General features: G+C 43.7%; 1 protein-coding gene across 1 annotated transcript in view; it reads right to left on the minus strand.

The window, feature by feature from the left end:
• SMG6 (SMG6 nonsense mediated mRNA decay factor) overlaps positions 1-17,085 on the minus strand; it is a 223,484-nt gene that overhangs the window by 184,660 nt on the left and 21,739 nt on the right. The window contains exons 8-10 of the mRNA XM_044283895.1: positions 15,378-15,545; positions 5,588-5,649; positions 4,213-4,358 (exon numbers count right to left, since the gene is read on the minus strand). Of these exons, the coding sequence (XP_044139830.1) occupies positions 4,213-4,358; positions 5,588-5,649; positions 15,378-15,545 (376 nt within the window). The remainder of the gene's footprint in view (positions 1-4,212; positions 4,359-5,587; positions 5,650-15,377; positions 15,546-17,085) is intronic.

Genomic DNA, 17,085 nt, shown 5'->3' on the forward strand with positions numbered 1-17,085 from the left:
CTGTAGTAAAAAAATAAATAAAATAAAAAATTAAAATTAAAAAAAATTATAAATTTCTACACCAGATTTTCTACACCAGACAACCCCATAAAAGTAAAATTCAAGCCTTTCTATTACCAGTACACAACAGGCTCCATGTAAAGTAAAAGCTAAGCCCAATCTGCACTCTGGTAGCTGCCTGAGCTACTGGGAACTGCTGCTTCAGTAACATTATCATTCACACACGTGTTGGTGCATGCGTAGAGGATTACACGCCTATTATGCCGAACTCCTAAATCTCTCAGCATTAGTGTCTCATTTCAGTCTTGCTAACAGCAGGAACTCCGGTGTACGCAAGTAAGGCAGAATTAGCCGGCAGTAGTGAAATTCCTCGCCTGTGCCACCCAGCAACTCTAGTTTCCACAGAACTGTGCCAGCGCCCGTGTCTAACACTGGTAAAGAAACATTCATCTGCAAAACGGATCGCATTAGTCACCGGCTAAACCGCCGATACGTGGGGACGGCAGATTTTGCCAAAACCATTCTTCTCTAGGTCACGCTACCATTATACATAAAAAAATAAATAAAAAAAAATTGATTAGAATTATGTCCCATTCTGCAAGTGCAGGAAGTATTAACGGACCGGTCCTTCCTTCTCCAATGACACAGCCAGACTGGTTTACGAGTGGATTACTCAGTTAATGAAAATTTGGAGCTTAGAGTAAGTTACAACAGAGGAGAGAGGAAAAAGGGCAATCACATCGACAATGACCCTGTCAACGGGTTTTACCCCTATAAACCATTCTTACCACGCTGTGGCACTTGTCAATGCCTTCAAAAGAAAAGGGCTATCTGTCCCCAGTGATGCAGCATGCCTGAGAAGACAGAATTACGGAAATTCTGCTACCGTATGCCAATAAGTCAAAGTGTCCGCTGGCAATATCCAGTCTGCTCAATCGTCCGGCAGAAGCGGCCCTAAGGCAGCCCGATGATTCATGACGCACACGCACCATTACAATGTAGTCAAGCGAAAGCACACTGAATTCCCCGCTACGGAAAAAAAAGATTTATATTCATTTTGTGCATTTGCAGCTCCCCATGTAACTAGACGGTGCAGGACTTATTTTTTTAAGCATATTTTACAGTCTATAAAAAAGATGGTATTGAAGGTCATAGTGCACTACCACCTGTCAGCCATGTGTACTGCAGCACTTTTTTTATTTTTTTTATACAAGGTCTGTAATCACGCTAAACGTTTATATACAATTTAACCGCTAATGCACATGACCGTGATCAGCCCAAAAACCTGGTCCTTATGATGGCAGCATCTTCAGGGCCGACCGCGCCTCCCCTGTCCTGAACTCACTGGATCATAGTAATAGGATGCAGTCAGTCTGATTGCAGGGCTATTGCTGTGATGTGAATACACAGCAATAACCCCGCGATCAGTAATTTATGGTACAGTCGGTCACAAGCCCTAAAAGGGTTGCCCACGATTTTCATATTGATGGCCTACCCTTAGGATAGGTCATCAATATTAGAACGGCAGGGGTCCGACTCCCAGTACCCCTACTGACTAGCTGTTTGCGGAGGCCGCAGTGGTCCCATAAGAGAGCTGTGGCCTCTTCCTAAGGCTGGGTTCAGACCTGAGCGTTCGGGATGGAGCGCTCTTTATGCGCGATTGTATGCGCGTTTACAATCGCGGCTCCGGAACAAGCGAACGCCCATTGCCGCGCGTTCCCGCTGAAGTCTATGTATGGGAACACGCGACAAGACGCCCCAAAAGAAGCTCCTGTACTTATTGGGGCATCGCGCGTTTTACAGCGCGATCGTACGCGCTGTAAAAAGCTCAGGTGAGAACCATTCCCATAGGGAATCATTGGTTCTTGCCTGTTGAGCGTTTTACAGCGCGTAGGAACGCGCTGTAAAACGCTCAGGTCTGAACCCAGCCTAAGCCTTGACTTCACAGTCATCGGTCATATGGGCTAGTGACCGGAACGGAGCTGCAATACCAATCACCACTGTTATCCAATAGACAGTGCTGTGCTTGGAAAGCTAAAAGGAGGCCACGGCCTCCTCAAAATTAGCTGATCAGCGGGGGTGCCAGGAGTCAGACAATCTGATACTGATGACCTATCCTGACGATAGGTGAATAATATTAAACACCTCGACGACCCCTTTAAGTAAAACCTAAAATCTCTTAAAATGCAAAGCCTCGGAAAATTCACATGTAGTTAGATACAGAGATAGTTAGAAAACTTGCACATATTATGCAAATTAGGGTAATCAGAAAATCCATTGTCTTTACTAATGCATCATGATCATTTTGTTAGTACACCTGACAGCCACACAATACATATCTGCAAGCAACTAATGTGGTGTAAACCAAAGGCACTAAATTTAACTCCTGCCAAAACCATTTATCGCCAAGTGGAGCAAACAATTAAAGAAATGCTTTATAAATTTCCTATTTTTGTGCTTGAAGATGCTCCAAATGTTCTAATCCATCTACTACAGAAAAACATCCTGGATTTAATTTTTGATTCATGTACCCAACCGATCTAACAAACATGGAAACCATCAAAATAAGTGGTCTGGAAACCAACTCCTGGGGTGAGGAGACCGCCAAAGGCTTTTCTTTTTTTTGAATCACAGAGCAAACAGGGGATGAGATACAATCACTAATAATATCCTCCACAGGACTTCTGTTCCTGGCCTGCAGCAATAATGTTGCAACCACTTGCACGTGACCGCTACAGCCAGAGAACATCAGAGAAACACTGACTGGCCGCAGCTGTGCCATGTAGGTAGTCGCAATGTCACCGCTGCAAAACAGCAACAGAGACCAGGGGCAGCACCAGAGCAGCAGGGTTTTTTTCCCAGACGGGTAAAATTTACTTTGTCATTCTATGACATCACCTGTTGTCACCAAGACCCGCACAACCCCTTTAGTAGAGCAAATATAAAGCCGGATTCACATTGGAAGTTTTTGGTGTCGTTTTCCAGCCAAACACAGAGGATAGAGAAGATGTAGCAGAACTTTCCGTTGTATCTTCTTTCCCTTTGGATCTGCTTCTAATAGGAACTGCACCAATAACTGCAAATGTGAATCCAGCCCAGGCAGAGGGTCACACATAACTGTTCAGCTGCTCATTGGGCATCGCGGATTTGCGCACGGTAAATCCGCAGTGTTGTACAGTACCAGCAAGGTGGATAAAGATGTATGAATTTTTATCCACGCACTGCGCAAAAGAAAAGGCGCGTCATTGGGGATTTGAAATACGTGGCATGGTCAATTTATATAGAGGATTTGTCTTGCGTATTTCAGGGTGGAATCTGCTGGCTTTTCGTTGGCAAAAACCACATGTAATAAGTGCAGTTTTCTGTGCGGTTTTTACTGCGGAAAAACATCAGAAACCGCAGGGTTTATTTCAGTTATGTTTGAACCTGGCCTTACTGTAAAATGCTGCGGTGGCTGTGATACAGAATACAAGAGTCATCCAATAAGAGGATAATGTCCATTGGGAAAATGTTATTCCTTACCTTATCCTGCATTCTTAAACACAAGACTAAGCCGTGAGCTACTGGAGAGCAGGACAGCTCCCATTATCTGACAGCAGAAGTGCGAGACTATAGAGTGTCTGGGTCGTATGTTACAGGCTGTTCACAGTATCTGCAGAAACCTATGTATTCGCTGAATGAACATGTTTCACTCTCTCGGAGTGCGGTCTATACTTTACTATAGCATGCACCACTTCCAAGCAGAGGACATCCTATATGATATCTCCAATGATAGGAAGTATTGCACGCCAAAATAAAGCACGAGCTGTGCAGCTGGTTAATGCAGCAGATACATACATAAGCTGCCAATTAAGTAAAAAATACTTTTCATATTGCTAGTGTGGGGAGCCTTGAGTAAAGAACACTTTGTTGACTCATGCGGACATTAGATTGGATGCTCGTCCACCAATCAGATAGTACAAAGGAGCTACATGCGTGACTGAGTAATGCTTCAATCAAAAGTCATGCAAGCGCTGTGAATTTGCATGAAGATTTGGACCTGAAAAATGTAACATGTGATCCTTGTCTCTGCTGACACTTCCATTACATTTCTAACAGAAGCCATGACGGTGTGCCGAAACGGACACAACCGATACAAATGGTGTCCGCTCTAATCAGCAGTTTTCAGTCTTTTATGCGGCAGTATATTTATACACACACTTTGATTCATACCTTTGCTCTGAGAATTATTCACAGCAAACATATTGATAGCCATAAGCTGCAGCATCCTCATACTGCCAATAGGTGATGGACTGTGTTGGAGAAGGGCTTTAAACTCCTTAAGAAGCTTTTCTGCAACCACATGGAAAGTTTCCATTCTGAAAAAAATTAAAATAAATAAATCTCAATTAACCTTTAAATTATTCCGTGGAAAATACACATTGGATTTATAATCCACCATGTCAGTACAGCCTATAACGTTTAAAGGGGTATTCCCATCTCAGACAATGGGGACACTCTCCAAAACGAAGCCGGCAAAGTCGGTCCAGCCACCACCAAGCCTTCCTATTGACTCGGCCATGTTCGGAATCCCCATAGAAATGAATGGGAGCACAATGCGCTTGTGCAGCCACCGCCCCCATTAACTTCTATGGAGCCGACGAAAATAACCGAGCCAGCGCTCAGCTATGTTCGGCAGCCCCATGGAAATGAATGGAGGGCAGCCGCGCATGCGTGGTGCGCACTCTGGAACTCACTAGAGGTGAGACCCACACCTATCAGACAATGAGGGCATATTCTAAGGATATGTCCCCATTGTTTGATATGACACAACCCCTTTAAGAATAGGGTTGCGTGGCGACACGTGTCGCTCAACATTTCATATAATGTATGTCAACGGTGTCGCGCGCCTGGATTTTGCGTCGTAGGTCGTGTGAGACTTTTACTCCATTGTCTTCAATGTAAGCCGCATGTGACAGACGTCTTACCTTAAAAAAAAAAAACACAGCCAAATCCCAGCTCTAAAACAGTTGATTTTTCTGCGACTACCTGTCGCCATACCCTAGAGGAGTCAGCATTGCATACACATGCTGAGGGCACACATTTATATTATATATTCCACGTTGAAGGCAGATTTAGAATATATTCTGCAAGGTAATAGGGTAACCTTGAGACCAGCAAAGGCGCATCAGACAGATGATCTAAGAATTGTAAAATACTAGGTTTTTAACATATTTTTTATTTTATTTTTTTAGATGTTACTAGTGTAACACACATAGAAACCCAAAAGCTTCGATGAGAACGAGGAGGCCCGATTACATTATCTGAAACCAAAGCCCCCTAGATGTGAGATCAGCAGTGAGATGTGCCATGATTGATATTTGTCTAGTTACGGAAATACCCATGATATGGCTCAGAGAACGAGTAATATTTGGGTCTGCGGCACAACATCCAGCTGAGAACATCACTCTGCAGTGATGTCAAGGGAGTAGTGAGGGCGCTTCACCCACCGAGCCCTCGGCCATAAACACAGCTTGGCTGCAAAGAAGCTCACATTCCAGAGAGATGCATAATGTCGGAAAATGAGACACAGATCCAGCACACTTACCCAATCCTGGTGAAGAGCTTCCCCTGGGCATGCAGGAAGCTGAGCAGGAAGCGTTTGTTCAGCTGCATGGGAAAGAAAAAGAAAAAAAATTAGAAAAAAAAAAAAAAAAGACAAAACAATAAAACCTTCGACATTCTGGGAAAGGAGTGGAGTCTTGGGTGCTGAAATAAGCCGGCCTGGGGATGTGGGGGCGAATGGCTGTAGATGGGAAATGAATGACATGCCCTAAATCTGACACACATGCTGGGATGGGCACATGCCATTCTAAGGAGCAGACAGTCCAGGCTGCCTTACAACAACACCCTCTACCGGCTGGTAAAACACTGTGTAATACCAAAGAAAACAAACCTGCATACAAAACTGTAAAGACCATATAATAAAAAAAACAAACAGGTCAAACATAGCTAGTGGGGAGCACAGGGCTTATAACAAAATGTCAGAAGTCCTATGTAACTGCTGATTTTGACGAAGGCTGAAGTGGATAGGACCAATACAACACTTTAAGGGATATTCCGGTTGTTTGAAGTTGCCCCCTATCCACAGGATAGGGGATAACTACTAGATTGGTGGGGGTCCAGATCACGATGGACCCGTACCCCCTTGAAATGAACAGAGTAGCCGGCTGGGAATGAGAGCGGCGACTCCATTTCTATGGGAATTCCGGAGATAGTGGAGCGCTACACTTGCCCATCTCTGGAAACCCCACAGGAATTAATGGAGTGGCGAGGCGGATGTGTGACCAGCCGCTCTGTTCATTTCAAGGGGGGCCGTAGGGGGTACAGGGGCCCCGTTCTCGTGATCGGTAGGACCCCCACCGGTCTAATAGTTATCTTCTATCCTGCGGGTAGGGGATAACTTCAAACAAGCAGAATACACCTTTAAGCAGGGTGCTACAACTCCTTAAAGAGACCAGTCCTGTATGGATACATACTAGAAGTGCTCCACGGTATGGAGACGTATTGGCAATACTCCATGGGGGAAAAAAAAAAAATATATGAAAAAGGTGTCTCTCAAGAAGAGAAGCATCTCGCCAGCGCCACCTATTGGAAAGTGGCTCCCGATGAGTCAAAATGCAACTTTCCAACAAGCTTTGGGATTTGAAAAGGGAATATAGCAAAGCCAGATATTCAGTCAGCAATTAAAGGGAAGCGATATCTGCATGCTTTTTTTTTTTAGAAAGTACCAGTCATCCATTATATTTTTGGTGGTGACAACACATAAGAACCTCCAACCCCACATTTCTCAGTGCTCAATGACCAAAGTATTAGGAAAGTATTCATTTTGCTGGAGGTTTTTAAAAGTGCGGCATATAGGGTAGACTGTACCTCTATTAAAGCTACACAGTGAGAAAGGTTCCTACCTGGCACACTGCGGGTCAATGATGTGCTGGCAGAAAAGCTTGCGGCACTAATGAAGTTAGTACAATAAAACTGTGGCGTTTTAGGACCTTTGTGGTTGCTGCTTCCCAAGAAGTCAGAAATTCTGTAACAAGCTTTAAAATTTTCCTTCTACGAATTGCAATTTATGCCATAACGTCCTAAAATTAATCTGATGTACATGTTTCTTACAGCTATCTCCCAAAATTGTGGAGTTTATTTTGTGGCGACAAATCAAGAGCATGAGCAAAGACCTCTGAAAGAATTAACATTTTGAGCCCAAGCCTGAGACTGGATATCCACATATGATACACCACATCCCCTACCAACCCATACCCATGAACGCTCGGCTCAGTCAAGTGTGCATGTGTTCTCAATATTTAGTGTGAAGAAATCCACTGCAAGACCCCACTGGGGGAGGATTTCCCAAGAATAAAAGGATTAGGTATATTGAACTCCGACAGCCCGATGCTTCTCTCCCCCAGGAACACATTAGATTGTCTGCTGGTCCCACTGAAATCCCAATGTCCCAATGTCTATGGCCTGCTTTAGGCACCCATCATCCTGTCGCGGTATCACCAGTTTTCCCATCACTGGACCACTTTTGGCAGGTACTAACAAATACATAAGAAGAACTCCATAAATAGCAAGCTGTTTTGGGGATCGTCTGACCCAGCCATCCAGTTACTCTAATCTGGCGTTGTTCAGATCCTAACGCTCGCCTATTTTTCCTGCTTCCAACTTCAAGAACTGACTGCTCTCTTGATGCAGAACATATCCCACCCCCTGTAAGGTGCCAGTCACCTATAATATAGCGGCTGCTGGGTATAAATCTGGATGAACTGCCAATGAGAGCTATAATAGTGGTCCATGCACCTGTGCACAGTGCAATAGGGGGCAGAGGAGCAATACTTATATTGTTAAAGGGGTTCTCCAAGACTTATAGGTGAGTGTCCAACACCCCAGCCGATCAGCTGTTAGAGAAGGCACTGGCACGCCTGTGAGCACGGCGGCCTTTACACTGCTCACCAAGCACAGCACCGTACATTGTATAGCGGCTGTGCTTGGTATCACAGCTGAGCCCTATTCACTTCAATAGGGCAGAGTTGCGTCTAGGCCACATGACTGATTAATGTGACATCACTAGTGCGCCTAGGGAAAGCTGAGAGAATGCCGCAGTGCTACTGCGAACATGGCTTCCTTCTCAAGCCCCACCAATCAAACACTGATGACCTATTAATAATACAGGGCATGACAGTTCTACATACAACGCTTGTAGCTTAGGACACAAGCTCTTCAAACTTATGGCGATCGTATCTAGGCACGGTGACTCAGTGGTTAGCACTTGTGCCTTGCAGCACTAGGTTCAAACCAGACCATGGACAACATCTGCGTGGAGTTTGGTTATTAGAATTGGTGGGGTGTATACTGGTATCTCTAGTGCTCTTTCATGCAAAAGGATGGGCTTTGAGCATCTCTAAAACAACTAGTTAGGTAACCAAACAGAGGAAATAACATTCTAGATTTAGCCTTCACAAATGGGGCTCTGGGGTCTGAGGTTAAGGTGATCATAATTGCTACAAAAGTGCTAGACTGTAGAAGGACTCATTTTAAGGAAGTGGCAAAGTGTTTAAAAAGGGAATTAAGAGTGGGAACCAGCAGCGGGTGTGTATGCCAGTGGCCATCTTACAGACAACTCAACCATATTTCAGAAAGATTAGCAAGAGTAAAGGCTCATTTATATGCACCAATCAGCAGCAGATTGCCGGGAATGAAGCTGCTCGTTCGGTGGAGGAGACCGATTCATTTACATGCAGCGATCACCTCCACAGTATGACGACAAGGGAAGGCTATTGCAATCGCTCCTCATACAGCTGCATTGTTTCTGGGCAGTAGATCACTCTTTAGACAGCAAGATCTCCTGCCCAGAAATGATCGTTTTGGTGCCTGCACAAACAGGATCGGTGGTACCTTTGGACAGGCAGATTGACGGAAATGAGTGTTCACAGGAACGTTTGTTCCCGATAATCTACCTGTCTAAATCCACTTTAACAGGAGGAAGAGACCACTATGGTTTACTACAGAAGTAATATACTAAAAGAAAAGAAGGCTGCTGTTAAGCAGTACAAAGAACCCAGAAGTTTAGCCGACAGAAAACTGTATAAAACTAAATGGGAAGGAGACGAATGGATTAATATTGCTAAAGCATGAAAGGAAGAAAAAATGGCCGAAAATATAAAGTAGGGGGAATAAAACAGGTATATTAGAAGATATATTGTGGGATTTCAAATTTTACTAATTAAAATTCACTATATTGATGGGTCCAAAGTTGTCGCTGTCCGTTTGAATAGTTTCTTTTGTTCAGTATTCTCAGAAGGCGGCTTCGAAAATCGTAACTTCCATGGTCATAACTTTACTGCTAGCTTTAAAGGCTAAGCCCCAGTCTTTTTGGAGGCTGATGTTATTGGGTCCACCCCAGAGTCCTTACAGAACTCCGGTCTGTGGTTGCTGCTCCACTTACTGACTTGTTTAACCAGCGCCTCTTGACAGAGGATGAGGAATGGCCAACGTTGTAACTTGTACCTATTCACAAGCAGAGTAGCAGAGAAGAAGCTGGAAACTACAGACCAGTTAGTTTACTGATACCCCAAAAGTGTGCAACAGGGTTGATATTCCTGAAGGCATTAGAGACATGGAAAAAGATTTATCTTCTTTGGATAAATGGTCCAAACAATGGAAACTGCAGTTCAATGTGTCCGAATGTAAAATAATGCACTGGGGGAGAAGAACCCTCTATCAGATTGGCAGTTCTGTGTCAGCTAAGACTTCCGAAGAGAAGAATCAAGGATTCCTGATATCACACAACTTCAAAATGAGTGCACGGTGTGGGCAGGAGGCTAGTAGGATGCTTGGCTGTATAGCTAGAGGTATAACCAGTAGGAAGAGAGAGACTATTTCCCCTGTATACAGCGCTAGTGAGACCACATCTGGAATGCCACTTTCAGTTCTGGGGACCTCACCTACAAAAAGACATAAAATAGAATGGGTGCAAAGGCGGCCTACAAAAAATGGTGGAGGGTCTCTGAAGTATAAAACATATCCAGGGAGTCTTAAAGAACTTATAGAACTTTATAGCCTTGAGGAAAGAAGGGAAAGGGGAACATGATTCAACCTTTAAACATGTTAAAGGCATAAAGGCGGAGGGAAGTTTTTAATAAAATAAAAAAATCTCAAACACAAGAACAAGAAGCACAATCTAGCATTAGTTGGGTGGGAAGATCAGAACCAATGTCAGGAGATATTTAAACACCGAAAGAGTAGCTGAAGCTTGGAAAAAACTCCCAGCAGATGTGGTTGGGAAATCGACAGTAAGTGAATTTACACATGCATGGGACAAACACATCAAATAAGGAAAAACATAAGGGCCACATAGGGGGTCTTTTGCTGCTGTCAGTCTTTTAATGACACACCTGTATATAGAAATACATAAGCGAATATGCGCATAAGATTTATTAATGACTTAACTGATAAATGTGACCCGATCTACATCAGAATAATAATATAAACGCTAAACGAGAACTTTACTAAAGTCTAAAATAAATCAATGTGATGCCCTTTCATTCGTGGGGTCTTGCAGACGCTGAAAACAAGCACCCCCCTCGTGCCACGCCTGCGGTCTGACACCTGCAGAATCCTACATGCAGGCGCAAGGCACCAAATAAGGGAAGGATTGTGCACAGCGGCCCCTGGAAGAAATTGAGTCTTAAGATGAAATTTCAATACTTGAGTTTTGGACGTAAATTTCTGTATCTGCTCTTTCTCAAGCCGGAGTCTGCTTTAAGCCTCCAACATGAACAGCAAGAGGAAGAGAGGCAGCCGAGATGTACGGATCCCTGGGAATCCAGGATACATCCAGCAGAGAGACAGACACAGAATGGACATCCAGGGGGAGGGAGATCTGAACAAGAAAACATAAGACACCCGGACGAGAGCTACTCAAAGGTTTCCGTTCGGTATAAAGAAAGTCCGTAAACAACGAGAAGGGGAAGGAATTCCTACATTCATACTCTACAACATGCACTACAAACATGAGTCACCAAAACCCTATACTTTAAGAGGTTCTCCGGGCTTTTTCAATTGATGACCTATCCGGAGGATAGGTCATCAATTGAAAAAAACTGGAGAACCTATTTAAGTATATGGTTTTGGTGACTCATGTTTGTAGTGCATGTTGTAGAGGTGGGGTGCCGAGCGTCGGACCAGCTGTTTGAGGAAACGGCACACATGCCGTCTCCCTTCTCTCTTCTGTATGTCTATGGGCCTGGCACTCCCGCCAATCAGATATTGATGACCTATCCTGAAGTTAGGTCATCAATAGAAAAAGCCCAGACAACCCCTTTAAGCTAACCATACACATTCAATATCTGCCCACCGAACAATCGTTTAGCCGACAGCTCTCTAGCCCTGATTCCGCTATACACCTACATGTTCAGCTGTATTCTATGAGGAGAGTGGAGGAAGCTGCTGTCTGACACCTCTGGAGGCAGCTTATCTCATAGAAGAACGAAAGAATCAGGCAAAAACTTCATTTAACCCAAAGCTTCTCTTCCCCGACAGATGATGCTGGGAGCCCCCAATACACAGAGTGTCGGCCGGGTTCGGCCCATAAAAGACTAATGTGTATGTATGGCCAGCTTTAGTCATCGCGTAAAAAGTCTACTGAGAAATCCTCCAGAAGAATGAAATCATCTGAACGTGGTCAGCAGTTATCTGTGTGATACCCCATATACATGTGCAAAATTGAGTTTCTGAAGCTTTTCTGCAATGAATCTGAAGCATATGAAGATGCCCTAAAAAAACTGGTTTGGGTCATTCACGACTCATTTTCTGTCTCGAATATTTTTTGCTTTCATCAGTTGAACAGCTGGGTTATGGTCAAGTCTGAGGTAAACGTAATAAGTCATGTTAAGTTCAATGTGCAGGGGGACAGACATGGCATGGTGGCCGAGGAGGAAGTGGGTATGCTCTGGTGAGTCACACCAAGCAGTGCGCATGGTGGAAGTCACGTCGCACTCTCCGAGATGCTGGGAAAGTGGTTTTCGTGTTTAACCAGCTACAATGAAACAGGGCACCTTACTTCCTCCACTCGGCAGTTCCCCTAAAAGCGACACACGCAAATGGACAAGGATTGCCTGGTAACCAACCACAAGCTTGCTTGTAAATAAATGTAGGTACCAATGCTATATGCAAATTCTACACCAGGAGGGTTGAAACAGGTGCAAGGTACTAGAGCACACCGGATATAGCTACTGAAAATAGATGTGTGTAACATGTGTCATTTTGTTAAATGCATAAAACCGACTACAAGTACCGGCAAAGCATTGTAAAATGGCTTCAGAATGGTCTACATATATGCTAAGAATAAACTGCACAGAAATATTAGTAGCCGATTAAATAAATATTAAGCAGTAATCATGTCTGCACGGCTAATAAATAAATATCTTATAGCAACACGACTGTAATAGCGGTCATGCACAGATAAGGCAGCGTTTTAAAAAGGGAAACAGCACCACCTGGAGGACAAAGATACAAACTGCTCTTTACCTTTCACAGAAGGTCAGACAGCGTGAAAACAGGATAAGGGCTCGTTCACACAACCGTCGGTGTCCCGTGCCCATGCTGTGAACCGCAAATTGCGGTCCGCAATGCACGGGCACCGTCCGTGGGGCAGTCGCATGGGGATCGCAGACCCAATCACTTGAATGGGTCCGCAATCTGTCCGTTCCGCAAAAAGATAGAGCAAGTTCTACCTTTTTGAGGTGCGGAGGCACGGAACGGAACGCCAGAAAGCACTCCGTAGTACTTCCATAGCATTGCGTGCTTCAGTTCTGCATCTCCGGATTTGCAGACCCATTGAAGTGAATGGGTCCGCATCCGTGATGCAGAATGCACACAGAACGATGCCCGTGTATTGCAGATCCGCAAATGTGGTCCGCAATATGGCAACGGGCAGCACACGTTCGTGTGAATGAGCCCTAAGTTTTCCGTTTTTGAGTTCCGTCATAGGGGCTCAATACCAGAAAAAAAACGCTTCAGTTTTGTTCTAATGCATTCTGAATGGAAAGCAATCCATCCAGTATGCATCAGGATGTCTTCCGTTCTGTCCCTTTTACGGTATTTGGCCGGAGAAAATACCGCAGCATGGTGTTATTTTCTCCAGTCAAAATACCGGAACACATGCCAGATCCGGCATTAATTTCTATTGAAACATATTAATGCCGGATCCGGTACCAAGTGTTCAGGAAATTGCCTCATTGATGGATCCGGTTTTACAGTCTGCGCATGCGCAGACCTTTAAAAACGTGAAAAAATAAATAAATACCAGATCCATTTTTCCGGATTATACTCGAGAGACTGATCCGGTATTTCGATTCATTTGTCAGACAGATCCGGAAACAAATTATATCCGTTTGCATATGGATCTACGGAACTGCCTGCCGGATTCTTCTAACCCTAGTGTGAAAGTACCCTAAAAAGCAGAGCAGAAGACTCGACTTTTGTGCAGTAAGGGTCGCATACAGAGTGCTATGTAAAGGGCATCTGTCAGCAGATCTCTACCTATGACACTGGCTGACCCGTTACATGTGCACTTGGCTGAAGGCATCTGTGTTTGTCCCATGTTCATACGTGTCCGCATTGCTGAGAAACATTTATGCAAATGAGCCTACAGAAGCAACGTGGGTGTTAGTTACACTTAGAGGCTCTGCTCTCTTTGCAGCTGCTGTACCCTCTCTACTGATTGACGGGACCAAGTAGTGAAAACATCATTATGCCTGGCCCTGTCAAAGTGCAGGGAGAACAGAAGTTGCAGAGAAAAAGGAGACTCTAGGTGTAACAGCCACACCCCTGTTGCTCCTAGAGGCTCATTTGCATATATTAAAACATAATTTTTCTGAGCAATGTGGACACTAGAGATTAGCAAATCTCATATTTTGAAATTCGTTCACACTTTGTTTGTTAGTTAAAGGTGAATTGTGTTATGGATTCCGTTACCACGGACCATAACAATTCTATGATGGAAAGCATAACGGAATGACTTTTGAGGGAAGTCCTCTTCTGCATAACGGAACAGATCCATTTAGCCGCCTATAGACTTCTATTATGATGGAATGAATAACGGAATGCCTCTAAAGGCATTCCGTTATTCATTCAGTCATAGAATTACGCTATGGTCCGTGGTAACGGAATCCATAACGCAATTCACCTTTAACCAACAAATGAAGTGTGAACGAATTTCAAAATATGAAGTTCTCATCTCTAGTGGACACATATGAACAAGAGACCAACACAGATGCCTTCAGCTGCCAAGTGAACAGGTACAAATCTGCTGACAGATGCTCTTTAAAGGGGTTGTCTGATCTCGCCGTTACTAAGGCCAGATGAGACAGTCCCGACCACCAGTCAGCCGGGAAACAGCAGAGTGCTCAGGCGCTCGCCGTTTCAGTAGATCCCAATGCAAAAGAGCTACGGAAACAGCGTAGCACAGCAAGCAATGCTGTTTCTCAGTTAGGAAAATATATTAGCTTGCTGTGCTACGCCGTTTCCATAAGGGGTCATGCACACAGCCATATGTATTTAGCGGTCCGCAAAAAAATACGGATGACGTCCGTGTGCATTCCGTATTCTGCGGAACGAATCATCTGGCCCCTAATAGAACAGTACTATCCTTGTCTGTGATGCGGACAATAATAGGACATTTTTATTTTTATTTTTTTTTGCGCAAAAAAATAGAACAAGGAATGGACACGGAAAGAAAAGTTTGTGTTCTCCAGCCATAACTCTCACACACTGGGAACTATTGAAACAGCGAGCACCGGAGCAATCTCCTATTTCCCAGCCGGCTGGTAGTCGGGACTGTGTCTTATCTTGCCTTAGTAACGGCGAGAGGAGACAACCCCTTTAAAAAGAGAACATATCACTATGACCGACCTATTGAACTAGGGACAGCCATAGGATACTAGTAGGATCAACAACATCCACGGAAGAGCACCCCAAAAAAAACTGTCAAACAAGGGAGCTGAAAGGAAAGCACTAGCTGGATCTGTGAAGTCACAACAGCGTATTTCCTGATCCCTATCCACCAAGCCTTTCAGAAGCTCTGAAAAGCACTGCTGTTTGAGAAGTCCTCGAGTGTTAGGCACCCCATGACGCCACAGAGCAGTCAATTCCTTTCTGTCCTATTAAACCACCCAAGTTCCTCCCCACTTGGCACTTTGGAAAGGCAGGGGACAATTTAGAAGGTGCAATGATAGGAACTAGAAGAGCTTAGTGCATCTCACTAATGTCATAGTGACAAGTGTAAAGACTCATTAGATATTCCACATCTAATAGCTTAAAACACAATCAAAACTCACATCACTCGGGCTAAAGCTTTCGAGACCGTCACTGGCAGGACTATTGCTGCTGGAACGACCTCCCCGTATTGGGTGGATCCAAATCTCCACTCGACTGGTATCCTCAGTGGGATTACGATTAGTGCTTGCTTCCATATCCTTATGTGGCTTCTTTTCCATCTGCTCAGCCTATAATGTAGCAAGAATAATAGAGCATAAATTAAGAATAATACAGAGATTAAAGAGGACCTTTCACCGCTCCTGACATGCCTGTTTTAATAGCTACATGCTTACCCCATGTAATAACAATTCTGAAGCATCTATTCTTATGACTATGTTGTGCCATTCCTTTATTATTCCTGCTAGAAGTTATGAATGAATTGCTAGCAGTCTGCAGTAAGGGTACAGAGGGCGGTAACCAGCTGGGGGGGGGTGTACCTGCACAGACTCACTCTATCCAGTCAGTGCTGCCTTTCTTGAGATTTTATTTTTTGGGGATGTTACAAGGCTTAGAAGTTTAGAAGCAAATTTTGAAAATTTTCAGAAATCTTCAAAATCCCACTTTTTATGGACCAGTTCAGGTTTGAAGTCATATTGTGAGGCTTAGATAATAGAAAACTCCCAAAAATGACCCCATCTAAGCATCTAAGAAACTACACCCCTCAAGGTATTCAAAACTGATTTTACATACGTCGTTAACCCTTTAGGTGTTGCACAAGAGTTATTGGCAAATGGGGATGAAATTTGAAAATTTCATTTTTTTGCCTTATTTTCCATTTTAACCCATTTTTTCCACTAACAAAGCAAGGGTTAACAGCCAAACAAGACTGTATCTTTATTGCCCTGACTCTGCCGTTTACATAAACACCCCATATGTGGCCGTAAACTACTGTACGGCCACACAGCGGGGCGTAGAGTGAAAGGTGCGCCGTTTGGTTTTTGGAAGTCAGATTTTGCTGGACTGGTTTTTTGACACCATGTCCCATTTGAAGCCCCCTGATGCACCCCTAGAGTAGAAACTCCATAAAAGTGACCCCATCTAAGAAACTACACCCCTCAAGGTATTCAAAACTGATTTTACATACATTTTTAACCCTTTAGGTGTTGCACAAGATTTAATGGAAAATAGAGATACAATTTCCAAATTTCACTTTTTTGGCAGATTTTCCATTTTAATATTTTTTTTCCAGTTACAAAGAAAGGGTTAACAGCCAAACAAAACTCATTATTCATGGCCCTAATTCTGTAGTTTACAGAAACACCCCATATGTGGTCGTAAACCACTGTACGGGCACACGGCGGGGCGCAGAAGGAAAGGAATGCCATACGGTTTTTGGAAGGCAGATTTTGCTGGACTGGTTTTTTGACACCATGTCCCATTTGAAGCCCCCCTGATGCACCCCTAGAGTAGAAACTCAAAAAAAGTGACCCCATTTTAGAAACTACGGGATAGGGTGGCAGTTTTGTTGGTACTAGTTTAGGGTACATATGATTTTTGGTTGCTCTATATTACACTTTTTGTGCGGCAAGGTAACAAGAAATACCTTTTTGGCACAGTTTTTTTTTTTTGTTATTTACAACATTCATCTGACAGGGTAGATCATGTGGTAATTTTATAGAGCAGGTTGTCACGGACGCGGCGATACATAATATGTATACAATTTTTTTTATTTATGTAAGTTTTACACAATGATTTCATTTTTAAAACAAAAAAAGTTTGTGTCTACAT

Source organism: Bufo gargarizans, chromosome 3, assembly GCF_014858855.1.
Source record: "Bufo gargarizans isolate SCDJY-AF-19 chromosome 3, ASM1485885v1, whole genome shotgun sequence".
NCBI classification, from domain to species: domain Eukaryota; kingdom Metazoa; phylum Chordata; class Amphibia; order Anura; family Bufonidae; genus Bufo; species Bufo gargarizans.